The sequence below is a fragment of the Oncorhynchus clarkii genome, chromosome 14 (assembly GCF_045791955.1).
Source record: "Oncorhynchus clarkii lewisi isolate Uvic-CL-2024 chromosome 14, UVic_Ocla_1.0, whole genome shotgun sequence".
In the NCBI taxonomy this organism is placed as follows: domain Eukaryota; kingdom Metazoa; phylum Chordata; class Actinopteri; order Salmoniformes; family Salmonidae; genus Oncorhynchus; species Oncorhynchus clarkii.
Genome location: NC_092160.1, coordinates 29,589,719 through 29,617,268, shown reverse-complemented (window position 1 = coordinate 29,617,268; position 27,550 = coordinate 29,589,719). Strand labels below are relative to the sequence as shown.

The following is a 27,550-nucleotide window of genomic DNA, read 5'->3' as shown; positions in this document are numbered from 1 at the left end:
TGGGAGATTCCCTCACTGTAGTAGAGTGGCTAACACAGAAAAACACACACACTTCTCTACTGCATATCCTAGTCTAACGATCACACATTATCCATTGATCTCTTTTATTGCCTCTGTCCTCAGAGGGGAATGATATATATATATATATATATATAACAGAGAGAGAGAGAGAGAGAGAGAGAGAGAGGGAGAGAGGAGAGAGAGAGAGAGAGAGAGAGAGAGAGAGAGAGGGAGAGAGAGAGAGAGAGAGAGAGAGAGAGAGAGAGAGAGAGAGAGAGGGAGAGAGGGAGAGAGAGAGAGAGAGAGAGAGAGAGAGAGAGAGAGAGAGAGAGAGAGAATGTTACGTCATGCCAATAAAGGAAATGGAATTTAATTGAGAGAGAGAGAGAGAGTAGCACTAACACACACGGCATAAGTTCCAGACAAAATGGGACTCAAACATACTCAATGAATACAGACAGTTAGAGAGAAGAGAGTGTGTCTCACCTCTGTCCTGCTGTCTGTTCTCTCCTGTCACTTCATTCGTCATGAGGGTGGTAGTGGTACAGTAGTCCAGTCCAGTAGTCCCAGTGTGTCCTCAGTCTGGGGAAACGTTCCCCTCCACCAGGCTAAAGCCCAGTCATTCTGCTCCTGTCCCTGTTCCTGTGTTTTGAAAGAGCAACAGACAGTAATGAATACAGCCGCGAGAGTGTCTGACAGTGTGTGAGAACAGAGTGTGTGACAGTGTGTGAGAACAGAGTGTCTGACAGTGTGTGAGAAGAGAGTGTGTTTGTGAGAAGATAATGTCTGTATGTCAGGGGCAGCACAACTCCGACAACTGAGGAAGTACTGAAACTCCTCCCCCTCCACTAACTTCTATGGGACAGGGTTTCCACTAGATAGCAACCATTAAGTCAGATTCCACAGTCAAAAATACATGTAAAAAAGAGAGATTGTAGATATGGGCAGAGTTCAGCCATCACTCTAACATTGTGGCTGTGTTAACTAGTGATGAGTCTTAACACATGATGTCTATGGCTGCATGGAGAGTACTCAACAAGAGACTCTGTGCCACAAAAAGTTACAAAACCTGAACAGATCATTTTAAGTTATCAGTCTCAAGACAAAGTCTTAAGGCACCAAGTCCAAGTCAAGTCTCAAGTTATTTTATATCAAGTTGAGTCTGAAGTCATCAAATTTCTGTCTCGAGTCCACAACTCTGTTGATGACCATGGGACGGGGCACCTCTCTCTTTCTCTGCTGTTTCACTTCTCTCTCCCTGTCAATTCAATTCAATTCAAGGGCTTTATTGGCATGGGAAACATGTGTTAACATTGCCAAAGCAAGTGAGGTAGATAATATATAAAGTGAATATATAAAGTGAAATAAACAATCAAAATTAACAGTAAACATTACACATACAGAAGTTTCAAAACAATAAAGACAATCCAAATGCCATATTATATATATATACAGTGTTTTAACTCTCTCTGTCTGTCTCTGTCTGTCTCTGTCTCGCTCTGTCTTGCTTTGTCTCTCTCTGTCTCTGTCTGTCTCTGTCTCTCTCTGTCTCTGTCTCTGTCTGTTTCTGTCTGTCTCTGTCTCTCTCTGTCTCTCTCTGTCTCTGTCTCTCTCTGTCTCTCTCTGTCTCTCTCTCTCTCTGTCTCTCTCTGTCTCTCTCTGTCTCTCTCTGTCTCTCTCTGTCTCTGTCTCTCTCTGTCTCTCTCTGTCTCTCAATTAAATTAACTTTATTGGCATGACGTAACAATGTACATATTGCCAAAGCTTATTTTGGATATTTACAATATAAAAAATAAATAAAAATGAGAATCAAATTGTCAACGGGACAACAGTAACAACAATAACCAAGTGTCAAAATAACCATACATTCAACAATAACAATAAGTATACAGTAGAGGACATGTGTAGGTTGATTGGTCTGTCATACACTGTCCCTCAACTTATGGCAGGCAGCAATGTAGTGCGCTGCCAACCCACAGCTCTCTGCGTCCTCCCCCAACAGGACGGGTCTCTCTCTCTCTCTCTCTTTTTCTCTTTCTTTCCCTTCCTCCTCTCTCTCTCTCTCTGTCTCCCCTTTCTCTCTTTCTCGCATTCTTTCTTTCTCTCTCTCTCTTTCTCTCTCTCTCTTTCTCTCTTTCTCTCTTTCTCTCTTTCTCTCTTTCTTGCTTTCTTTCTCTCTATCTCTCTCTCTCTGTCTCTGTCTCTGTCTCTGTCTCTGTCTCTCAGACAGCAGGACAGAGGTGAGACACACTCTCTTCTCTCTAACTGTCTGTATTCATTGAGTATGTTTGAGTCCCATTTTGTCTGGAACTTATGCCGTGTGTGTTAGTGCTACTCTCTCTCTCTCTCTCAATTAAATTCCATTTCCTTTATTGGCATGACGTAACATCTCTCTCTCTCTCTCTCTCTCTCTCTCTCTCTCTCTCTCTCTCTCTCTCTCTCTCTCTCTCTCTTGCTTTCTCTCTCTCTTTTTCTCCCCCTTTCCCTTCCTCCTCTCTCTCTCTCTCTGTCTCCCCTTTCTCTCTTACTCGCTGTCTTTCCAGAATATCCCTCACCCTCTTCTGAACTCCTCTATAGTGTTGATAGTGTGTTACAGGTCAATAGCTACAACAGGTACTGGTATACACAAACAATATTTTCCTTTCCAAGTTGCCATAAACATATATGAATGTGGGTACAGCAAACAACATTTACAGACACTTCCTCATTCCTGCCATTGATCCAACCAGTCAGGTTTGACATGTTAGTCACAGAGAGCATAAAAGCAATGACACACTATTCTCTGTGGGCCCTGGTAGAAATAGTACATTGTAAAGGGAATAGGGTGTCATTTGGGACGTATAACAGAACTGAGCCAGTAAAACTTCAATTAGTCACGCCTTGGTGTATGTCATAAGGCCACATTCCAAAGGTGTCTCTCTCTTCACTCTCTCTCTCTCTCTCTCTCTCTATGTCTCTTCTCTCTCTCTCGCTCTGTCTCTTCTCTCTCCTCTCTCTCTCTCCTCTCTCTCTCTCTCTATGTCTCTTCTCTTCTCTCTCCTCTCTTTCTCTCTCCCTCTCTCTCTCTTCTCTCTCCTCTCCTCTCTCTTCTATCTCCTCTCTCTCTCTCTCTCTCTCTCCCTCTTTTCTCTCCTCTCTCTCTCTCTCTCTGTCTCTCTCTATGTCTCTGTCTCTTCTCTCTCCTCTCTTTCTCTCTCCCTCTCTCTCTCTTCTCTCTCTTCTCTCTCCTCTCCTCTCTCCTCTCCTCTATCTCTCTCTTTCTCCCTCTCTCGCTCTCCTCTCTCTTCTATCTCTCTCTCTCTCTCTCTCTCTCTCTCTCTCTCTCTCTCTCTCTCTTTTCTCTCCTCTCTCTCTCTCTTTCTCTTTCTCAACCATTTACTATTTCACTATCTGGGTTTTCTCTGTAGACAGATTATAAACCCACTGTGTATTCTTGGTTGTGTGTGTGTGTGTGTGTGATTATGTTTCTCTGTGTTTCCCCCCTGCTTGTTTGGTTAAATATAAACTCTGGACCTGATGGTGTATCCCTGGCCCCAGGGAGCCTTGACAAAGTCACCATGAGAAAGAATAACACACCGAACATGTGACCACAGAATTCAGGATAATCTATACAGGCCACTCTGTGTCTGTGTCTGTGTCTGTGTCTGTGTATGCGTGTAGGGTAGGGTAGGTAACGGTGTCTGTGCCTGTGCCTGTGCATGCGCCCTCGACTGCATCTGCGTAAGTGTCTGCGTCTGTGTCTGTGTCTGTGTGTAGGGTAGGGTAGGTAACAGTGTCTGTGTGTAGGGTAGGGTAGGTAACAGTGTCTGTGTCTGTGTGTATGTATGTGTCTGTGTCTGTGTTCTGTATGTAGGGTAGGGTAGGGTAGGTAACAGTGTCTGTGTGTAGGGTAGGGTAGGTAACAGTGTCTGTGTCTGTGTGTATGTATGTGTCTGTGTCTGTGTTCTGTATGTAGGGTAGGGTAGGGTAGGTAACTGTGTCTGTGTGTAGGGTAGGGTAGGGTAGGTAACAGTGTATGTGTCTGTGTGTATGTATGTGTCTGTGTCTGTGTTCTGTATGTAGGGTAGGGTAGGGTAGGTAACTGTGTCTGTGTGTAGGGTAGGGTAGGGTAGGTAACAGTGTATGTGTCTGTGTGTATGTATGTGTCTGTGTCTGTGTTCTGTATGTAGGGTAGGGTAGGGTAGGTAACTGTGTCTGTGTCTGTGTTAAGGGTAGGGTAGGTAACAGTGTCTGTATCTGTGTGTAGGGTAGGGTAGGTAACAGTGTATGTGTCTGTGTGTAGGGTAGGGTAGGTAACAGTGTATGTGTCTGTGTGTAGGGTAGGGTAGGTAACAGTGTATGTGTCTGTGTGTAGGGTAGGGTAGGGTAGGTAACAGTGTCTGTGTCTGTGTGTAGGGTAGGGTAGGTAACAGTGTCTGTGTATGTGTGTAGGGTAGGGTAGGTAACAGTGTCTGTGTCTGTGTGTAGGGTAGGGTAGGTAACAGTGTCTGTGTATGTGTGCAGGGTAGGGTAGGGTAGGTAACAGTGTCTGTGTCTGTGGGTAGGGTAGGGTAGGGTAGGTAACAGTGTCTGTGTATGTGTGTAGGGTAGGGTAGGTAACAGTGTCTGTGTCTGTGTGTAGGGTAGGGTAGGTAACAGTGTCTGTGTATGTGTGTAGGGTAGGGTAGGTAACAGTGTCTGTGTCTGTGTGTAGGGTAGGGTAGGTAACAGTGTCTGTGTATGTGTGCAGGGTAGGGTAGGGTAGGTAACAGTGTCTGTGTCTGTGGGTAGGGTAGGGTAGGGTAGGTAACAGTGTCTGTGTATGTGTGTAGGGTAGGGTAGGTAACAGTGTCTGTGTCTGTGTGTAGGGTAAGGTAGGTAACAGTGTCTGTGTCTGTGTGTAGGGTAGGGTAGGGTAGGGTAGGGTAGGGTAGGGTAGGGTAGGGTAGGTAACAGTGTCTGTGTCTGTGTGTAGGGTCGGGTAGGGTAGGGTAGGGTAGGGTAGGTAACAGTGTCTGTGTATGTGTGTAGGGTAGGGTAGGTAACAGTGTCTGTGTCTGTGTGTAGGGTAGGTAACAGTGTCTGTGTCTGTGTGTAGGGTAGGGTATGTAACAGTGTCTGTGTCTGTGTGTAGGGTAGGGTAGGTAACAGTGTCTGTGTATGTGTGTAGGGTAAGGTAGGTAACAGTGTCTGTGTCTGTGTGTAGAGTAGGGTAGGGTAGGTAACAGTGTCTGTGTCTGTGTGTAGGGTAGGTAACAGTGTCTGTGTCTGTGTGTAGGGTAGGGTATGTAACAGTGTCTGTGTCTGTGGGTAGGGTAGGGTAGGTAACAGTGTCTGTGTCTGTGTGTAGGGTAGGGTAGGGTAGGTAACAGTGTCTGTGTATGTGTGTAGGGTAGGGTAGGTAACAGTGTCTGTGTCTGTGTGTAGGGTAGGGTAGGTAACAGTGTCTGTGTCTGTGTGTAGGGTAGGGTAGGTAACAGTGTCTGTGTCTGTGTGTAGGGTAGGTAACAGTGTCTGTGTCTGTGTGTAGGGTAAGGTAGGCAACAGTGTCTGTGTCTGTGTGTAGGGTCGGGTAGGGTAGGGTAGGGTAGGGTAGGATAGGTAACAGTGTCTGTGTATGTGTGTAGGGTAGGGTAGTTAACAGTGGCTGTGTATGTGTGTAGGGTAGGGTAGGGTAGGTAGGATAGGTAACAGTGTCTGTGTATGTGTGTAGGGTAGGGTAGGGTAGGTAGGAAAGGTAACAGTGTCTGTGTATGTGTGTAGGGTAGGGTAGGTAACAGTGTCTGTGGGTAGGGTAGGGTAGGTAACAGTGTCTGTGTCTGTGTGTAGGGTAGGGTATGTAACAGTGTCTGTATATGTGTGTAGGGTAGGGTATGGTAGGATAGGTAACAGTGTCTGTGTATGTGTGTAGGGTAGGGTAGCGTAGGATAGGTAACAGTGTCTGTATATGTGTGTAGGGTAGGGTAGGGTAGGTAGGATAGGTAACAGTGTCTGTGTATGTGTGTAGGGTAGGGTAGGTAACAGTGTCTGTGTCTGTGTGTAGGGTAGGGTATGTAACAGTGTCTGTGTCTGTGGGTAGGGTAGGGTAGGTAACAGTGTCTGTATATGTGTGTAGGGTAGGGTAGGTAACAGTGTCTGTATATGTGTGTAGGGTAGGGTAGTTAGGATAGGTAACAGTGGCTGTGTATGTGTGTAGGGTAGGGTGTGTAACAGTGTCTCTGTCTGTGTGTAGGGTAGGGTAGGTAGCAGTGTCTGTGTCTGTGTGTAGGGTAGGGTAGGTAACAGTGTCTGTGTCTGTGTGTAGGGTAGGGTATGTAACAGTGTCTGTGTCTGTGTGTAGGGTAGGATATGTAACAGTGTCTCAAATCAAATCAAATCAAATGTTATTTGTCACATACACATGGTTAGCAGATGTTAATGAGAGCGTAGCGAAATGCTTGTGCTTCTAGTTCCGACAATGCAGTAATAACCAACGAGTAATCTAGCTAACAATTCCAAAACTACTTCCTTAAAGGGATAAAGGGATAAAGGGATAAAGAATATGTACATAAAGATATATGAATGAGTGATGGTACAGAGCGGCATAGGCAAGATGCAGTAGATGGTATCGAGTACAGTATATACATATGAGATGAGTATGTAAACAAAGTGGCATAGTTTAAAGTGGCTAGTGATACATGTATTACATAAAGATGCAGTAGATGATATAGAGTACAGTATATACGTATACATATGAGATAAATAATGTAGGGTATGTAAACATTATATTAGGTAGCATTGTTTAAAGTGGCTAGTGATATATTTTACATAATTTCCCATCAATTCCCATTATTAAAGTGGCTGGAGTTGAGTCAATATGTTGGCAGCAGCCACTCAATGTTAGTGGTGGCTGTTTAACAGTCTGATGGCCTTGAGATAGAAGCTGTTTTTCAGTCTCTCGGTCCCTGCTTTGATGCACCTGTACTGACCTCGCCTTCTGGATGATAGCGGGGTGAACAGGCAGTGGCTCGGGTGGTTGTTGTCCTTGATGATCTTTATGACCTTCCTGTGACATCGGGTGGTGTAGGTGTCCTGGAGGGCAGGTAGTTTGCCCCCGGTGATGCGTTGTGCAGACCTCACTACCCTCTGGAGAGCTTTACGGTTGTGGGCGGAGCAGTTGCAGTACCAGGCGGTGATACAGCCCTCACCTCCTCCCTGTAGACCCTCTCGTCGTTGTTGGTAATCAAGCCTACCACTGTTGTGTCGTCCGCAAACTTGGTGATTGAGTTGGAGGCGTGCGTGGCCACGCAGTCGTGGGTGAACAGGGAGTACAGGAGAGGGTGTGTGTGTGTGTGTGTGTGTGTGTGTGTTTGTGTGTCAGAGTGTGTGTGTAGTGTAGTTTGCAGTGTGTGTGTGTGTGTGTGTGTGTGTGTGTGTGTGTGTGTGTGTGTGTGTGTGTGTGTGTGTGTGTGTGTGTGTGTGTGTGTGTGTGTGTTTGGAGTAGGTAGCAGTGTCTGTGTCTGTGTGTAGTGTAGTTTGCAGTGTGTGTGTGTGTGTGTCTGTGTGTAGGGTAGGTTGCAGTGTCTGCGTCTGTGTGTAGGGTAGTGTAGGTAGCAGTGAGTGTGTAGTGTAGGTAGCAGTGAGTGTAGGGTAGGTATCAGTGTGTGTGTGTAGGTATCAGTGTGTGTGAGTGTAGGGTAAGTATCAGTGTGTTGTTGTAGGTATTAGTGTCTGTAGGGTAGGTAGCAGTGTGTGTGTGTCGGGTAGGTATTAGTGTGTCTGTAGGGTAGGTAGCAGTGTGTGTGTGTGTGTAGGGTAGGTATCAGTGTGTTGTTGTAGGCATTAGTGTCTGTAGGGTAGGTAGCAGTGTGTGTGTGCGTGTGTAGGGTAGGTATCAGTGTGTGTGTAGGGTAGGTAGCAGTGTGTGTGTGTGTAGGGTAGGTATTAGTGTGTCTGTAGGGTAGATATCAGTGTGTGTGTAGGGTAGGTATTAGTGTGTCTGTAGGGTAGATGTCAGTGTGTGTAGGGTAGGTATTAGTGTGTATGCAGGGTAGATGTCAGTGTGTGTAGGGTAGGTAGCAGTGTGTGCAGGGTAGGTATCAGTGTGTGTATGTAGGGTAGGTATCAGTGTGTGTGAGTGTAGGGTAGGTATCAGTGTGTTGTTGTAGGTATTATTGTGTGTAGGGTAGGTATCAGTGTGTGTTGGGTAGGTATCAGTGTGTGTAGGGTAGGTATCAGTGTGTGTGTGTAGGGTATGTATCAGTGTGTGTTGGGTAGGTGTCAGTGTGTGTAGGGTAGGTATCAGTGTGTGTAGGGTAGGTATCAGTGTGTGTGTGTAGGGTAGGTATCAGTGTGTGCAGGGTAGGGTAGGTATCAGTGTGTGCAGGGTAGGTATCAGTGTGTGTGTGTAGGGTAGGTATCAGTGTGTGTGTAGGGTAGATATCAGTGTGTGTGGGGTAGGTATCAGTGTGTGTAGGGTAGGTATCAGTGTGTGTGTGTAGGGTAGGTATCAGTGTGTGCAGGGTAGGTATCAGTGTGTGTGTGTAGGGTAGGTATCAGTGTGTGCAGGGTAGGGTGGGTATCAGTGTGTGCAGGGTAAGTATCAGTGTGTGTGCGTAGGGTAGGTATCAGTGTGTGCAGGGTAGGTATCCGTGTGTGTATGTAGGGTAGGTATCAGTGTGTGTGAGCGTAGGGTAGGTATCAGTGTGTTTGTGTAGGGTAAGTAGCAGTGTGTGTGTGTAGGGTAGGTAGCAGTGTGTGTGTGTAGGGTAGGTATTAGTGTGTCTGTAGGGTAGATAGCAGTGTGTGTGTAGGGTAGGTATTAGTGTGTCTGTAGGGTAGATGTCAGTGTGTGTAGGTTAGGTAGCAGTGTGTGCAGGGTAGGTATCAGTGTGTGTGTGTAGGGTAGGTATCAGTGTGTGTATGCAGGGTAGGTATCTGTGTGTGTAGGGTAGGTAGCAGTGTGTGCAGGGAGTGTATCAGTGTGTGTATGTAGGGTAGGTATCAGTGTGTTTGTGTAGGGTAAGTAGCAGTGTGTGTGTGTAGGGTAGGTAGCAGTGTGTGTGTGTAGGGTAGGTATTAGTGTGTGCAGGGTAGGTATCAGTGTGTGTATGTAGGGTAGGTATCAGTGTGTGTGTGCAGTGTAGGTAGCAGTATGTGTGTGTAGGGTATGTATCAGTGTGTGTGGGTTAGGTAACAGTGTGTGTAGGGTAGGTATCAGTGTGTGTGTAGGGTAGGTTTCAGTGTGTGTGAGTGTAGGGTAGGTATCAGTGTGTGTGTGTGTAGGGTAAGTAGCAGTGTGTGTGTGTAGGGTAGGTAGCAGTGTGTGTGTGTGTGTGTGTGTGTGTGTGTGTGTGTGTGTGTGTGTGTGTGTGTGTGTGTGTGTGTGTGTGTGTGTGTGTGTAGGGTAGGTACTAGTGTGTCTGTAGGGAAGATATCAGTGTGTGTGTAGGGTAGGTATCAGTGTGTGTTTGGGGTGGGTATCAGTGTGTGTTTGGGGTGGGTATCAGTGTGTGTTTTTGGTGGGTAGCAGTGTGTGTAGGGTAGGTATCAGTGTGTGTGTAGGGTAGGTAGCAGTGTGTGTGTAGGGTAGGTATCAGTATGTGTAGGATAGGTATCAGTGTGTGTGGGGTGGGTAGCAGTGTGTGTGTAGGGTAGGTATCAGTATGTGTAGGATAGGTATCAGTATGTGTAGGATAGGTATCACTGTGAGTGTGGGGTGGGTATAAGTGTGTGTGTGGGTTGGGTAGCAGTGTGTGTGTAAGGTAGGTATCAGTGTGTGTGGTGTGGGTATCATTGCGTGTGTGGGGTAGGTATCAGTGTGTGTGTGGGGTATGTATCAGTTTGGGTGGGGTAGGTATCAGTGTGTGTAGGGTATGTATCAGTGTGTGTGGGTTGGGTATCAGTGTGTGTGTTGGGTGGGTATCAGTGTGTGTTGGTTGGTTGGGTGGGTGGGTGGGTATCAGTGTGTGTTTGTTGGGTGGGTGGGTGTTTTTTTTTTTTTTTTTTATTTCACCTTTATTTAACCAGGTAGGCTAGTTGAGAACAAGTTCTCATTTGCAACTGCGACCTGGCCAAGATAAGGCATAGCAGTGTGAACAGACAACACAGAGTTACACATGGAGTAAACAATTAACAAGTCAATAACACAGTAGAAAAAAGGGGAGTCTATATATACATTGTGTGCAAAAGGCATGAGAAGGTAGGCAAATAATTACAATTATGCAGATTAACACTGGAGTGATAAATGATCAGATGGTTATGTACAGGTAGAGATATTGGTGTGCAAAAGAGCAGAAAAATAAAAATAAATAAATAAAAACAGTATGGGGATGAGGTAGGTGAAAATGGGTGGGCTATTTACCAATAGACTATGTACAGCTGCAGCGATCGGTTAGCTGCTCAGATAGCAGATGTTTGAAGTTGGTGAGGGAGATAAAAGTCTCCAACTTCAGCGATTTTTGCAATTCGTTCCAGTCACAGGCAGCAGAGAACTGGAACGAAAGGCGGCCAAATGAGGTGTTGGCTTTAGGGATGATCAGTGAGATACACCTGCTGGAGCGCGTGCTACGGATGGGTGTTGCCATCGTAACCAGTGAACTGAGATAAGGCGGAGCTTTACCTAGCATGGACTTGTAGATGACCTGGAGCCAGTGGGTCTGGCGACGAATATGTAGCGAGGGCCAGCCGACTAGAGCATACAAGTCGCAGTGGTGGGTGGTATAAGGTGCTTTAGTGACAAAACGGATGGCACTGTGATAAACTGCATCCAGTTTGCTGAGTAGAGTGTTGGAAGCAATTTTGTAGATGACGTCGCCGAAGTCGAGGATCGGTAGGATAGTCCGTTTTACTAGGGTAAGTTTGGCGGCGTGAGTGAAGGAGGCTTTGTTGCGGAATAGAAAGCCGACTCTTGATTTGACTTTCGATTGGAGATGTTTGATATGGGTCTGGAAGGAGAGTTTAGAGTCTAGCCAGACACCTAGGTACTTATAGATGTCCACATATTCAAGGTCGGAACCATCCAGGGTGGTGATGCTGGTCAGGCGTGCGGGTGCAGGCAGCGAACGGTTGAAAAGCATGCATTTGGTTTTACTAGCGTTTAAGAGCAGTTGGAGGCCACGGAAGGAGTGCTGTATGGCATTGAAGCTCGTTTGGAGGTTAGATAGCACAGTGTCCAAGGACGGGCCGGAAGTATATAGAATGGTGTCGTCTGCGTAGAGGTGGATCAGGGAATCGCCCGCAGCATGAGAAACATCATTGATATATACAGAGAAAAGAGTCGGCCCGAGAATTGAACCCTGTGGCACCCCCATAGAGACTGCCAGAGGACCGGACAGCATGCCCTCCGATTTGACACACTGAACTCTGTCTGCAAAGTAATTGGTGAACCAGGCAAGGCAGTCATCCGAAAAACCGAGGCTACTGAGTCTGCCGATAAGAATACGGTGATTGACAGAGTCGAAAGCCTTGGCAAGGTCTATGAAGACGGCTGCACAGTACTGTCTTTTATCGATGGCGGTTATGATATCGTTTAGTACCTTGAGCGTGGCTGAGGTACACCCGTGACCGGCTCGGAAACCAGATTGCACAGCGGAGAAGGTACGGTGGGATTCAAGATGGTCAGTGACCTGTTTGTTGACTTGGCTTTCGAAGACCTTAGATAGGCAGGGCAGGATGGATATAGGTCTGTAACAGTTTGGGTCCAGGGTGTCGCCCCCTTTGAAGAGGGGGATGACTGCGGCAGCTTTCCAATCCTTGGGGATCTCAGACGATATGAAAGAGAGGTTGAACAGGCTGGTAATAGGGGTTGCGACAATGGCGGCGGATAGTTTCAGGAATAGAGGGTCCAGATTGTCCAGCCCAGCTGATTTGTACGGGTCCAGGTTTTGCAGCTCTTTCAGGACATCTGCTATCTGGATTTGGGTAAAGGAGAACCTGGAGAGGCTTGGGCGAGTAGCTGCGGGGGGGGGGGGGGCTGTTGTCCGAGGTTGGAGTAGCCAGGCGGAAGGCATGGCCAGCCGTTGAGAAATGCTTGTTGAAGTTTTCGATAATCATGGATTTATCGGTGGTGACCATGTTACCTAGTCTCAGTGCAGTGGGCAGCTGGGAGGAGGTGCTCTTGTTCTCCATGGACTTCACAGTGTCCCAGAACTTTTTGGAGTTGGAGCTACAGGATGCAAACTTCTGCCTGAAGAAGTTGGCTTTAGCTTTCCTGACTGACTGTGTGTATTGGTTCCTGACTTCCCTGAACAGTTGCATATCGCGGGGACTATTCGATGTTAGCGCAGTCCGCCACAGGATGTTTTTGTGCTGGTCGAGGGCAGTCAGGTCTGGAGTGAACCAGGGGCTATATCTGTTCTTAGTTCTGCATTTTTTGAACGGAGCATGCTTATCTAAAATGGTGAGGAAGTTACTTTTAAAGAAAGACCAGGCATCCTCAACTGACGGGATGAGGTCAATGTCCTTCCAGGATACCCGGGCCAGGTCGATTAGAAAGGCCTGCTCGCAGAAGTGTTTTAGGGAGCGTTTGACAGTGATGAGGGGTGGTCGTTTGACTGCGGCTCCGTAGCGGATACAGGCAATGAGGCAGTGATCGCTGAGATCCTGGTTGTAGACAGCGGAGGTGTATTTGGAGGGCCAGTTGGTCAGGATGACGTCAATGAGGGTGCCCTTGTTTACAGAGTTAGGGTTGTACCTGGTGGGTTCCTTGATGATTTGAGTGAGATTGAGGGCATCTAGCTTAGATTGTAGGACTGCCGGGGTGTTAAGCATATCCCAGTTTAGGTCACCTAACAGAACAAACTCTGAAGCTAGATGGGGGGCGATCAATTCACAAATGGTGTCCAGGGCACAGCTGGGAGCTGAGGGGGGTCGGTAGCAGGCGGCAACAGTGAGAGACTTATTTCTGGAGAGAGTAATTTTCAAAATTAGTAGTTCGAACTGTTTGGGTATGGACCTGGAGAGTATGACATTACTTTGCAGGCTATCTCTGCAGTAGACTGCAACTCCTCCCCCTTTGGCAGTTCTATCTTGACGGAAGATGTTATAGTTGGGTATGGAAATCTCAGAATTTTTGGTGGCCTTCCTGAGCCAGGATTCAGACACGGCAAGGACATCAGGGTTAGCAGAGTGTGCTAGAGCAGTGAGTAAGACACACTTAGGGAGGAGGCTTCTGATGTTGACATGCATGAAACCAAGGCTTTTTCGATCACAGAAGTCAACAAATGAGGGTGCCTGGGGACATGCAGGGCCTGGGTTTACCTCCACATCACCCGCGGAACAGAGAAGGAGTAGTATGAGGGTGCGGCTGAAGGCTATCAAAACTGGTCGCCTAGGGCGTTGGGGACAGAGAATAAGAGGAGCAGGTTTCTGGGCATGGTAGAATATATTCAGGGCATAATGCGCAAACAGGGGTATGGTGGGGTGCGGGTACAGCGGAGGTAAGCCCAGGCACTGGGTGATGATGAGAGAGGTTGTATCTCTGGACATGCTGGTTGTAATGGGTGAGGTCACCGCATGTGTGGGGGGTGGGACAAAGGAGGTATCAGGGGTATAAAGAGTGGAACTAGGGGCTCCATTGTAAACTAAAACAATGATAACTAACCTGCACAACAGTATACAAGGCATATTGACATTTGAGAGAGACATACAGCAAGGCATACAGTAATCACAGGTGTTGAATTGGGAGAGCTAGCGAAAACAGTAGGTGAGACAACAACAGCTAATCAGCTAGCACAACAACAGCAGGTAGAATGGCGATTGATTAGGCAGAGAGGGTCGGATTAACTACACACAGAGCCTAAGTGCGGCTGGGGCCGACAGATAAAACATAAACAAGCAGAATGGATTACCGTGAATTAATGGACAGTCCAGCATGCATCAGCTATGTAGCCAAGTGATCAGTGTCCAAGGGGCAGCGGTGGATGGGGCAGGGAAGCTGGACTGGCGAGTGTTATCCAGGTTAGAAAACTAACAATGACTAAATAGCTTGTAGCCAGTTAGCTGGTTAGCTTCTGAAGGTTCTTGAGTGTGTTCTAAAAATGTAAAGATAATAGCGGTTCCGTATCACATTGGGTGAGGCAGGTTACCGGAAGGTATAAACAAATTAAAAATCGAAAAGGGATAGAAAGTAAATATGGGTTCAGTGAGTGTTTGGGACGCGGCGATTCAGATGGTTAGCAGGCCTGTGCTAACAAGCTAACAGTTAGTAGACGGTGCTAAACACGGTGGGTGGGTGGTTTCGGTTAATGGTGTTTTTTTTTGCTGCATTTTGACCATGATGGCCTGATCAGTCTCCTCTGAACAGTTGATGTTGAGATGTGTCTTTTACTTGAACTCTGTGAACTCTGTTATTTGGGCTGCATTTTCTGAGGCTGGTAACTCTAATGAACTGATCCTCTGCAGCAGAGGCAACTCTTGGTCTTCCTTTCCTGTGTCGGTCCTCATGAAAGCCAGTTTGATCATAACTCTTGATTATTTTTGCGACTGCACTTAAAGAACCATTCAGTTCTTGAATTGTTCCAGATTGACTGACCTTCATGTCTTAAAGTAATGATGGACTGTCGTTTCTCATTGCTTATTTGAGCTGTTCTTGCCTTAATATGAACTTGGTATTTTACAAAATAGAGCTATCTTCTGTATACCACCCCTACCTTGTCACAACACAACTGACTGGCTCAAACACATTAAGAATTAGAGAAACTCCACAAATGTACTTTTAACAAAGCTCACCTGTTAATTAAAATGCATTCCAGGTGACTACCTCATGAAGCTGGTTGAGAGAATGCCAAGCATGTGCAAAGTTGTCATCAAGGCAAAGGGTGGCTGCATTGAAGAATATCAAATATAACATATATTTAGATTTTTTAACACTTTTTTGGTTACTACATGATTCCATATGTGTTATTTCAAATGTTGATGTCTGCAATATTATTAAACTATGCAGAAAATAGTGAAAATAAAGAAAAACCCTGGAAACTTTTGACTGGTACTGTATATGATTTGGGATTGCCGGTCTGATAGGAGGGTTAGTGGGTTAAGATGATGTCAACTTTGACAAGGTGTACAGCAGGGATGTCTTGTGCCCATGGAAATTGTAGGGCAGTTGAACTTTTGTGGCTCTGAGAGGCTGAAAAAGGACAGAGAGACAGAGCGAAGGAAAGAGAGAGGTGAGATTAAGAGGTTAGATGAAGAGAGAAAGAGGAAGAGAGTGTGAGAGGGAGAGAGAGAGAGAGGCTCCTCTCTACATCCCTCTATTGTCTTGTTTCCTCTTTGCTCTGTCATGGATTTATCTTTCTCTCTCTGCTCCACTCAGAACAAAACACAACACAGTCCAGACTCTGTCATGTTGATGTTACTATAGGTCCAGACTCTGTCATGTTACTGTTACTATAAGTTAACACAACACAGTCCAGACTCTGTCATGTTGATGTTACTATAAGTTAACACAACACAGTCCAGACTCTGTCATGTTGATGTTACTATAGGTCCAGACTCTGTCATGTTACTGTTACTATAAGTTAACACAACACAGTCCAGACTCTGTCATGTTGATGTTACTATAAGTTAACACAACACAGTCCAGACTCTGTCATGTTGATGTTACTATAGGTCCAGACTCTGTCATGTTACTGTTACTATAAGTTAACACAACACAGTCCAGACTCTGTCATGTTGATGTTACTATAAGTTAACACAACACAGTCCAGACTCTGTCATGTTGATGTTACTATAGGTCCAGACTCTGTCATGTTACTGTTACTATAAGTTAACACAACACAGTCCAGACTCTGTCATGTTACTGTTACTATAAGTTAACACAACACAGTCCAGACTCTGTCATGTTGATGTTACTATAGGTCCAGACTCTGTCATGTTACTGTTACTATAAGTTAACACAACACAGTCCAGACTCTGTCATGTTACTGTTACTATAGGTCCAGACTCTGTCATGTTACTGTTACTATAGGTTAACACAACACAGTCCAGACTCTGTCATGTTACTGTTACTATAGGTCCAGACTCTGTCATGTTACTGTTACTATAAGTTAACACAACACAGTCCAGACTCTGTCATGTTACTGTTACTATAGGTCCAGACTCTGTCATGTTACTGTTACTATAGGTTAACACAGACACACACACACATAACTTTGCTTTTGTGAAATTTCAGGACATTTTTGGGAGTAAAAATGTTTGTCCATTAAAATTCACATTTTGCTAACCCCTTACCCAACCCCTTACCCAACCCCTTACCCAACCCCTTACCCAACCTCTTACCCAACCCCTTACCCAACCCCTTACCCAACCCCTTACCCAACCCCTTACCCAACCCCTTACCCAACCTCTTACCCAACCCCTTACCCAACCCCTTACCCAACCCCTTACCCAACCCCTTACCCAACCTCTTACCCAACCCCTTACCCAACCCCTTACCCAACCCCTTACCCAACCCCTTACCCAACCCCTTACCCAGCCTCTTACCCAACCTCTTACCCAACCCCTTACCCAACCCCTTACCCAGCCTCTTACCCAACCCCTTACCCAGCCTCTTACCCAACCTCTTACCCAACCCCTTACCCAACCCCTTACCCAGCCTCTTACCCAACCCCTTACCCAGCCTCTTACCCAACCCCTTACCCAACCCCTTACCCAACCCCTTACCCAGCCTCTTACCCAACCTCTTACCCAACCCCTTACCCAACCCCTTACCCAGCCTCTTACCCAACCCCTTACCCAACCCCTTACCCAACCCCTTACCCAACCCCTTACCCAGCCTCTTACCCAACCCCTTACCCAACCCCTAAACCTACCCATAACCTTTAAGAAGAAGAAAAATACCACTGTTTCACAGAGGAGGTGAACGGATCATCTCCCCATGTGTACTTCCCACCATGAAGCATGGAGGAGGAGGTGTGATCGTGTGGGGGTGCTTTGCTGGTGACACTATCAGTGATTTATTTAGAATTCAAGGCACACTTAACCAGCATGGCTACCACAGCATTCTGCAGCGATACGCCATCCCATCTGGTTTGCACTTAGTTGGACTATCATTCATTTTTCAACAGGACAATGACCCAACACACCTCCAGGCTGTGTAAGGGTTATTTGACCGAGAAGGAGAGTGATGGAGTGCTGCATCAGATTACCTGGCCTCCATAATCACCCGACCTCAAACCAATAGAGATGGTTTGGGATGAGTTGGACCTCAAAGTGATGGAAAAGCAGCCAACAAGTGCTCAGCATATGTGAGAACTCCTTCAAAACTGTTGGAAAAGCATTCCAGGTCAAGCTGGTTGAGAGAATGCCAAGAGCGTGCAAAGCTGTCATCAAGGCAAAGGGTGGCTACTTTGAAGAATCTAAAATAAAAGATATATATTTGAGTTGTTAGGTTAAACACTTTTTTGGTTACTACATGATTCCTTATGTGTTATTTCATGTCTTCACTATTATTCTACAATGTAGATATTAAAGAAAAACCCTTGAATCAGCAGGTGTCCAAACTATAATGATTCACTGAACTAGATTACCTTCATCACATTCCAACCTGTATTATCTTAACTCTGGAGATCATGACTAAGGACTTCAATAGCCCAGTCATATAACCCAGCAAAGTGGAAGACTTTAGCCTCCAAGAACATTTTGAATTTTGGGTGAATTGAATGAATGTGTAATTGTGTTCAGGAGTGTGTGTGAGTGTGTTTTTAACTATATTTATTGGGACCAGAAGTCACCAAAAGAATAGTTAACGAACAAGCATTCGACCAACGTCTGACATTTTGATATTTCCCATAAGGTCAAATGCTATTTCTAGGGGGTTTAGGGTTAAGGTTAGAATTAGTGTCAGGGTTTAGCCAATAAATAAAAACCTTGTAGCCCGCAGGTAGAAAAATCCTGATAAAAATAAACATTGGCTATGCATGGCCTGTCTGCAACAAACTTGAAACATTGTATCAAGTATTAAGTTGGGTCCAGCCATATGCTCCTGCTAGCAACCTTGCAACACTGTCACACTGTTGGTAATAATTGGACCATGGAGCAGCGTAAGTAGCGTTCCACATATTTTAATGAATAAAGTGAAACTTAAGCAAATACAAAACAATAAACGAACTGTGACGACAATTCCGTGCTAACAGGTAACTAAACATAAACAATATCCCATCACCCACAGGTGGGAAAAATGCTACTTAAGTACTTAAGTATGATCCCCAATTAGAGACAACGATAACCAACTGCCTCTAATTGGGAATCATACAAATCATCAACATATTAAAATCAAACCTAGAACTCCACATAGAAAATATAAACTATAACAAAAAACCCTAGTCACGCCCTGATCTACTCTACCATAGAAAATACAGGTTTCCTATGATCAGGATGTGACAAACACTATATAAAATATTCTGGACCCTCAGAGTTTCCTGGCCAGTTTCCACCGGTGTAGAGCTTTACATTTTCTTCTGCTTTCTGCTGAGTGGTTATCAAAAGGGAGAGAGCTGGATATATATTTAAAATGGGCGATGTTGAGGAACCATTGTCATTCTCAATAGATGTAAAAACAGAATTTGTTTACTTTCTGTTTGAGGAGGAGAAAACATTACATTGAGAAGCTTCACAGTGATAATGAGTTAAGACAATCAGGAATACTATCAGATCCCCAAATGGGCACATCTATAGGCCTACATTTGTGCAAAGGCCAGATAGCCTAAGCCTACTTCTATGTGTAATCAGGGGTTTGTCCTTACTCAAGATTGACAGGAGCGCTCCAAACAAAAGATAATGAATAAATTGACAACTCATATATGGAATTAAATAAACCAAAACTTTTTTTCTCACAAGTGTAGTCTAGGTTGTGAGCTTTGCAAACAACGTGTCCACTCCAACAATGAGAATGGTAAGGCTGTAATAATAATATATTGAATGCATTAACAGAAATGACCGGAACCAAACAAACATTGTTGATGAGAAATGATGGAAATTAACAGTAAATGTACTACTGGTGATACTGGTGTGCCACCCCCGTGGCCTCAGCAATGGATTAGTCCACTGAGACAGGAGTGAATCAGACCGGTGTCTCGTGTACCATATATATTTGTTATATATTTACCACTGCTCGAGTAAAAACAAATATTGGTCAACCAACCGGTCGACATGTCGACTAAATGGGGTCAGCACCATTAGGGTTAGAATTAGGTTTAAGGTTAGGAGCTACGGTTGGTTTAAGGATTAGGAGATAGGGTTAGGGTGAAGGTTAGGTTTTGGGGTTAGGGTTAAGGTTAGGGTAAGGTTTAGGGAAAATAGGATTTTGAATGAGACTGAATTGTGTGTCCCCCCAAGGTCAGCTATACAAGACTTTGTGTGTACGTGTAGGACGTGCTGTGAAGTATGCTCTTGTGTCAAGCGTACATTGTGCCCATTGTCTTCTGAACTGAAAAACAGGAAAGTCCTCTTCATGAGGGTACCGGCATATTCTCCTCGCCAGTGTGTATACGGGATAATAAACGAGGGGCTTTGCGTTCTGTGGACAATAATCCACAACGTGGAAGCATTATTTTCCATAGAATGCATAGAGTCCTGAGTTGATTATTCTTCTCATCCCACTGCTATAATTTAACACATTTGCCGCTATAAATATGTTGACTACAGGTAGAAATGCACTGAGGTAGCTGGCTAGCAAGTTTACTATAGCTACACAGTTTCCCCCCGTATTCATCTGATTGAGAGATGATGAGAAACCTCCAGTAGGGTTTGCATATCTCTGCATGTCAAGTGGCATTGAAAGGGAAGCTCTTCCATCTGGATACAACATCACGACATGCACTACCCTACATCAAATCAAATCAACATTTATTGGTCACATGCACATGGTTAGCAGATGTTACTGCGAAAGAAGCGAAATGCTTGTGATTCTAGTTCCGACAGTGCAGCAATATCTAATAAGTAATCTAACAATTTCCCAACAACTACCTAATACACACAAGTCTAAGTAAAGGAATGGAATAAGAATATATAAATATATGGGTGAGCAATGACTGACCGGCATAGGCAAGATGCAGTAGATGGTATAAAATACAGTATATTCATATGGGATGAGTAATGCAAGATATGTAAACATCATTATTTAAGTGGCATTAATAAAGTGACTAGTGATCCATTGTTAGAGTGGCCAATGATTTCAAGTCTGTATGTAGGCAGCAGTCTCTCTGTGTTAGTGATGGCTGTTTAACAGTCTGATGGCCTTGTGGATAGAGGGTATTTTTCAGTCTCTCGGTCCCAGCTTTGTTGCACATGTACTGACCTCGCCTTCTGGATGATAGCGAACAGGCATTGGCGGTGGTTCCGGTGTTTGTTGTCCTTGATTATCTTTTTGGCCTTCCTGTGACATCGGGTGCAGTAGGTGTCCTGGATGGCAGGTAGTTTGCTTCCGGTGATGCGTTGTGCAGACCACACCACACACACTCTGAGAGCCCTGCGGTTGTGGGCAGTGCAGTTGCCGTACCAGGCGGTGATGGACATGGAAGTGTTTGGGTAATTTTTTGGGCTGCCTCTCCCTTTACCCAGGAGTTTTACCGAGGTACAGTGGGCTCCCAAATCAAATCCTACTCAGGGCCCCCACATAGCTTCAGTTGTTTTAATCTGTCAGGGCCCCCACATAACTTCAGTTGTTTTGATCTGTCAGGGCCCACACATAGCTTCAGTTGTTTTGATCTGTCAGGGCCCCCACATAGCTTCAGTTGTTTTGATCTGTCAGGGCCCACACATAACTTCAGTTGTTTTGATCTGTCAGGGCCCCCACATAGCTTCAGTTGTTTTGATCTGTCAGGGCCCACACATAGCTTCAGTTGTTTTGATCTGTCAGGGCCCCCACATAGCTTCAGTTGTTTTGATCTGTCAGGGCCCACACATAGCTTCAGTTGTTTTGATCTGTCAGGGCCCCCACATAGCTTCAGTTGTTTTGATCTGTCAGGGCCCCCACATAACTTCAGTTGTTTTGATCTGTCAGGGCCCCCACATAACTTCAGTTGTTTTGATCTGTAAGCATCAGTAAACAAAAAAAATGATTTGATTTGAACTAGTCTCATCTCTTCATGTGGCTCAAAATAGTAGGTTCAAAACAGTAGGTTCAAAACAGTAGGTTCAAAACAGTAGGTTCAAAACAGTAGGTTCAAAGGATCACTAATGTCCTGCAGGTGGCGACAATGTCATGAGGAGCGCAGCCCTCGCAGCTCCAATCAATCTCTGTACAAGCATGAAAAACTAGGTGATTGGTGTCAGTAATACCATCCCTGTATATATGAACCCATTCTGTTATGTGTGTTATAGACATCACATTGATGGGAATCTCATTCATGACGCTCACTTCATCGTATCATCATAAAGTGAAAATAAAACTGTTTTTTTATTTGCATATTTGATTAAAAACGAGGGAATGAACCTTTGTAATGACAGTTGTTTGGTTGAGTTTTATGAGCCCTATTGTTTGTCAGTGTTGGGGAGTAGTGAACTACATGAAGTTAAACTACTAATGAATCTACTTTTAGCAGTAGCTTGGTGGTAGTTGAAATCAATTCTAATCTTGGTAGTGATTTCAGTAGTTAATTGCTTTTTTGCCATGTAGAAGTATAGCTAACTACAGGAACTACATATGTTTTTTTGAAAAAATGTAATAAATTATGGGTGAAGTATAGACAAGAATCTGCTTTCTTTTTCGGTATCAGACATCCATACTTCTCAATTGAAAAATATTTTTTTGTGTGTTTAATAGGCTAAAATGCACATTTGATTAAAATCTGACCCCATATGGATCTGTTGATCTTGCAATTTGTAGTTTATGAAATTTGAGATATAGATAATATTTTTTTTTAACTTTTTCAAGGTAAACTATATTTGTGTAGCTTTAGTTGTATGTTAACTTCTTCAAGTGTGAAGTGATTGGTAGGTTGGTAAACTATGATTTCAGAGTAGCTTCCCCAACGCTGTAGTGTGTTATCTAGACTAATAAAGGGAACGATCCAATGAATATATTAGTGTGCACCATAAAATACCTCCAGAAGAGGGCGGTGTCATCCCTGGTAATCATCCGCGGAGTTTAAATCCCAAACCGCAGGTGCGCCTGCTCTCCCCTCTACCTTGACCTCAGAAAAAAACACGATGATCGTTCGCTCCACCGTTTGCTCGCGTGCCACACCGAACCTGCGCGCTGTGCTTCCGTGACGTCGCTCCATTGGAGCCTGTGGTTGGAGCGCGAGTTCTTTTCACGTATCTACTGGGAGAGAGAGGAGAGCGAGCGCACGGCGGTGCCAGCCATGTTCAGCGCTTTGAGAGAACACTGAAATCAACCGGGAGGGACAACATCCTAGACATGGAATGCGACTGTGCAAAATTGTGTCTTTCCTGGCTGTCTGACGTTATTTTTCTGCTCAACCATTGAAAAGGAGGAGGTTTGTCGTTTACGTATTGGATTCCAGAGCACTGGGAACACCCCGGTCTCTATTTCTCTTTCCGTTTCTCCCCCTCGGGTTGAAAAGTCACCAGAGTGGAAGGATATTTCGCTTTATTGGAATTATAGCTGCTCTGAAGATGATATCCGGTGTTTTCTGGGAACATTGTCTTGGATGAGAACCTGTGAGCATCATGAGTACCAATGGTGAGTTCATTCCTCTGCGCCTCTCGTCTGTTCTCCGTTACTTTGAAGCTCCCCGTTCTTCTCTAGTTAACTCTGAAGCGGCGCTCTCAGAGGAGGATACACAGATAAAACAATGTTATACAACAATAGAGAATAGACAGATTTAGTAGCGTTCAATGGAAAATAATCTACAAAATGTGCTTTCAATTCAAGATTTGATTAACATACTGTCTGTTTTCATTCACTCTGTATTCATTGGAAGTTATTCTCACAGAGCAGAGAGAAAGACAACAACGTTTCTCTGTTCCTCTCTCTCCCCCTCACTTCAACGATTCATCAATGCTTTTTATTAGCTCATCCTTGGTAGTATTTCTTGAATAAATGTCTTAAATTAGGCGACTGAGTGTGAGGATGGAGTACTGTGTGGGGGTTGTGTGGTATGTTGTTGTGGTTATGTAAAGGGTTAGGGGTCAAGGTAAGGGACTTGTGTACTCAGTGATCTTAGACTTCCTCCAGTAGCTGTTTCTCCCTGCCATGTCAGGGCTTCTGTGTGTCTGTCTGGATGGCAAACTGCATCTCTACAAAATAGTTTGATGTTAGAAATGTGCAGTTTGTCTTCTTAATTTCGTAAACAATCTATTCCCCCGGCTTATTATCATAATCATCTTCCTATTCATCATCATCAGACTCAGACATCACATCACATACATCCACAAACGTGTTGTCTCCATAGCAGAGTTGCAAAGCTCATTGCAACCAGCCCCTGTCAGCCCTAGTCCAGCTCTACACCAAGACTGAACAGATCAGCCCCTGTCAGCCCTAGTCCAGCTCTACACCAAGACTGAACAGATCAGCCCCGGTCAGCCCTAGTCCAGCTCTACACCAAGACTGAACAGATCAGCCCCTGTCAGCCCTAGTCCAGCTCTACACCAAGACTGAACAGATCAGCCCCTGTCAGCCCTAGTCCAGCTCTACACCAAGACTGAACAGATCAGCCCCGGTCAGCCCTAGTCCAGCTCTACACCAAGACTGAACAGATCAGCCCCTGTCAGCCCTAGTCCAGCTCTACACCAAGACTGAACAGATCAGCCCCTGTCAGCCCTAGTCCAGCTCTACACCAAGACCGGACAGATCAGCCCTAGTCCAGCTCTACACCAAGACCGGACAGATCAGCCCTAGTCCAGCTCTACACCAAGACTGAACAGATCAGCCCCTGTCAGCCCTAGTCCAGCTCTACACCAAGACCGGACAGATCAGCCCCTGTCAGCCCTAGTCCAGCTCTACACCAAGACTGAACAGATCAGCCCCTGTCAGCCCTAGTCCAGCTCTACACCAAGACTGAACAGATCAGCCCCTGTCAGCCCTAGTCCAGCTCTACGCCAAGACTGAACAGATCAGCCCCTGTCAGCCCTAGTCCAGCTCTACACCAAGACCGGACAGATCAGCCCTAGTCCAGCTCTACACCAAGACCGGACAGATCAGCCCTAGTCCAGCTCTACACCAAGACTGAACAGATCAGCCCCTGTCAGCCCTAGTCCAGCTCTACACCAAGACCGGACAGATCAGCCCCTGTCAGCCCTAGTCCAGCTCTACGCCAAGACTGGACAGATCAGCCCCTGTCAGCCCTAGTCCAGCTCTACACCAAGACTGGACAGATCAGCCCAAGTCCAGCTCTACGCCAAGACTGGACAGATCAGCCCTAGTCGAGCTCTACGCCAAGACTGGACAGATCAGCCCTAGTCCAGCTCTACGCCAAGACTGGACAGATCAGCCCTAGTCCAGCTCTATGCCAAGACCGGACAGATCAGCCCCTGTCAGCCCTAGTCCAGCTCTACACCAAGACCGGACAGATCAGCCCCTGTCAGCCCTAGTCCAGCTCTACACCAAGACTGGACAGATCAGCCCCTGTCAACCCTAGTCCAGCTCTACACCAAGACTGGACAGATCAGCCCCTGTCAACCCTAGTCCAGCTCTACACCAAGACTGGACAGATCAGCCCCTGTCAGCCCTAGTCCAGCTCTACACCAAGACTGAACAGATCAGCCCCTGTCAGCCCTAGTACAGCTCTACACCAAGACTGAACATATCAGCCCCTGTCAGCCCTAGTCCAGCTCTACGCCAAGACTGAACAGATCAGCCCCTGTCAGCCCTAGTCCAGCTCTACGCCAAGACCGGACAGATCAGCCCCAGTTCAGCACTACATCAAGACTGGACAGATCAGCCCCAGTCCAGCTCTACATAGAGACTGGACAGATCAGCCCCAGTCCAGCTGACACCAAGACTGGACAAATAAGCCCGAGTCCAGCTGACACCAAGACTGGACAGATCAGCCCCAGTCCAGCTGACACCAAGACTGGACAGATCAGCCCCAGTCCAGCTGACACCAAGACTGGACAGATCAGCCCCAGTCCAGCTGACACCAAGACTGAACAGATCAGCCCCAGTCCAGCTGACACCAAGACTGGACAGATCAGCCCCAGTCCAGCTGACACCAAGACTGGACAGATCAGCCCCAGTCCAGCTGACACCAAGACTGGACAGATCAGCCCCAGTCCAGCTGACACCAAGACTGGACAGATCAGCCCCAGTCCAGCTCTACACCAAGACTGGACAGATCAGCCCCAGTCCAGCTGACACCAAGACTGGACAGATCAGCCCCAGTCCAGCTGACACCAAGACTGGACAGATCAGCCCCAGTCCAGCTGACACCAAGACTGGACAGATCAGCCCCAGTTCAGCTCTACACCAAGACTGGACAGATCAGCCCCAGTTCAGCTCTACACCAAGACTGGACAGATCAGCCCCAGTTCAGCTCGACACCAAGACTGGACAGATCAGCCCCAGTTCAGCTCTACACCAAGACTGGACAGATCAGCCCCAGCCCTTGGGCCACAGATCTAACTGATCTGGAGACAGCTAATCTTATCAGGGCAGAGGCCATCCCCCTGAAGGATGTATACACACGCAGATCTCATGTCAGCTGACTGTAGCCTGCAATGCCAGGGGCAATTGCTTGTCTTCGCAACACCACTGATCCCCAGTCAGCTGAGTCCCCAGCAGCCACACAAACACAGACATACACAGGCCTCCCCATGACCACTGCTTTGATAAGTGGAGCCTGTCTGCTAGTGTTGTGCTGGAACAAAACTCCAGAGTTCCCCCAGGCCAGGACCCACACTGCTGCACTGTCATCATTCTGTGCTGGTACTCTGGAATGTCAGATGACTCCTGTCCTCCCTCCTCTCCTCCCCCTGTCTCCCCATTTCTCCCCTCCCCCTGTCTTCATTCCTGCTTTCTCCCCTCCCCCTGTCTCCATTCCTGCTCCCCCCCCCTGTCTCCCCCTTTCTCCCCTCCCCCTGTCTCCCCCTTTCTCCCCTCCCCTGTCTCCCCCTGTCTCCATTCCCCCTGTCTCCCCCTTTCTCCATTCCCCCTGTCTCCCCCTTTCTCCATGCCCCCTGTCTCCCCCTTTCTTCCCTCCCCCTGTCTCCCCCTGTCTCCATTCCCCCTGTCTCCATTCCCCCTGTCTCCCCCTTTCTCCCCTCCCCTGTCTCCCCCTTTCTCCCCTCCCCGTCTCTCCCTTTCTCCCCTCCCCTGTCTCCCCCTCCCCCTTTCTCCCCTCCCCCTGTCTCCATTCCCCCTTTCTCCCCTCCTCTGTCTCCCCCTTTCTCCCCTCCCCCTGTCTCCCCCTCCCCCTTTCTCCCCTCCCCCTGTCTCCATTCCCCCTGTCTCCATTCCCCCTGTCTCCCAATGTCTCCCCTCCCCTGTCTCCCCCTGTCTCCCCTCCCCCTTTCTCCCCCTGTCTCCATTCCCCCTTTCTCCCCTCCCCTTTCTCCCCTCCCCTGTCTCCCCCTTTCTCCCCTCCCTGTCTCCCCCTTTCTCCCCTCCCTGTCTCCCCCTTTCTCCCCTCCCCCTGTCTCCCCCTGTCTCCATTCCCCCTGTCTCCCCCTCCCCCTGTCTCCCCCTTTCTCCCCTCCACTGTCTCCCCTCCCCCTGTCTCCATTCCCCCTTTCTCCCCTCCCCCTGTCTCCCCCTCCCCCTGTCTCCCCCTCCCCCTTTCTCCATTCCCCCTGTCTCCCCCTTTCTCCATTCCCCCTGTCTCCCCCTTTCTCCATTCCCCCTGTCTCCCCCTTTCTCCATATCTCCCCCTTTCTCCTCTCCCCCTTTCTCCCCTCCCCCTGTCTCCCCCTGTCTCCATTCCCCCTGTCTCCCCCTTTCTCCCCTCCCCCTGTCTCCCCATGTCTCCCCCTCCCCCTGTCTCCCCTCCCCGTCTCCCCCTTTCTCCCCTCCCCCTGTCTCCCCCTGTCTCCATTCCCCCTGTCTCCCCCTCCCCCTGTCTCCCCCTTTCTCCCCTCCACTGTCTCCCCCTTTCTCCCCTCCCCCTGTCTCCATTCCCCCTTTCTCCCCTCCCCCTGTCTCCCCCTCCCCCTGTCTCCCCCTCCCCCTTTCTCCATTCCCCCTGTCTCCCCCTTTCTCCATTCCCCCTGTCTCCCCCTTTCTCCATTCCCCCTGTCTCCCCCTTTCTCCATATCTCCCCCTTTCCCCTCCTCTCCCCCTGTCTCCATTCCCCTCCCCCTGTCTCCCCCTGTCTCCATTCCCCCTGTCTCCCCCTCTCCCCCTGTCTCCCCCATTTGTCTCCCCTCCACTGTCTCCCCCTTGTCTCCCCTCCCCCTGTCTCCATTCCCCCTTTCTCCCCTCCCCCTGTCTCCCCCTGTCTCCCCCTGTCTCCATTCCCCCTGTCTCCCCCTATCTGTCCTCCCCCTGTCTCCCCTCCCCTCCCCTCCCCCTGTCTCCCCCTGTCTCCATTCCCCCTTTCTCCCCTCCCCCTGTCTCCCCCTGTCTCCCCCTGTCTCCATTCCCCCTTTCTCCCCTCCCCCTGTCTCCCCCTGTCTCCCCCTTTCTCCCCTCCCCCTGTCTCCACCTGTCTCCCCCTGTCTCCATTCCCCCTGTCTCCCCTCCCCCTGTCTCCCC

General features: G+C 47.2%; 2 protein-coding genes across 4 annotated transcripts in view; one reads left to right on the top strand and one right to left on the bottom strand.

Moving 5' to 3' along the window:
- LOC139366494 (SH3 domain and tetratricopeptide repeat-containing protein 2-like) overlaps positions 1 to 792 on the bottom strand; it is a 46,502-nt gene extending 45,710 nt beyond the window's left edge. The window contains exon 1 of one of the 3 annotated variants that reach the window (XR_011626771.1): positions 487 to 792. Coding sequence is in view for 1 of the 3 variants with exons in the window: in XM_071104018.1 (XP_070960119.1) it covers positions 487 to 529 (43 nt within the window). In the remaining 2 variants the exon portion in view is untranslated. The remainder of the gene's footprint in view (positions 1 to 486) is intronic. The other 2 variants (XM_071104019.1, XM_071104018.1) reach the window with 2 other exon arrangements.
- A 21,460-nt stretch (positions 793 to 22,252) lies between these two features.
- The window catches only part of LOC139366493 (actin-binding LIM protein 3-like), a 124,505-nt gene continuing 119,207 nt past the window's right edge, over positions 22,253 to 27,550 (top strand). Inside the window, exon 1 of the mRNA XM_071104017.1 lies at positions 22,253 to 22,603. Coding sequence (XP_070960118.1) covers positions 22,591 to 22,603 — 13 coding nt within the window. The 5' untranslated portion in view covers positions 22,253 to 22,590. The remainder of the gene's footprint in view (positions 22,604 to 27,550) is intronic.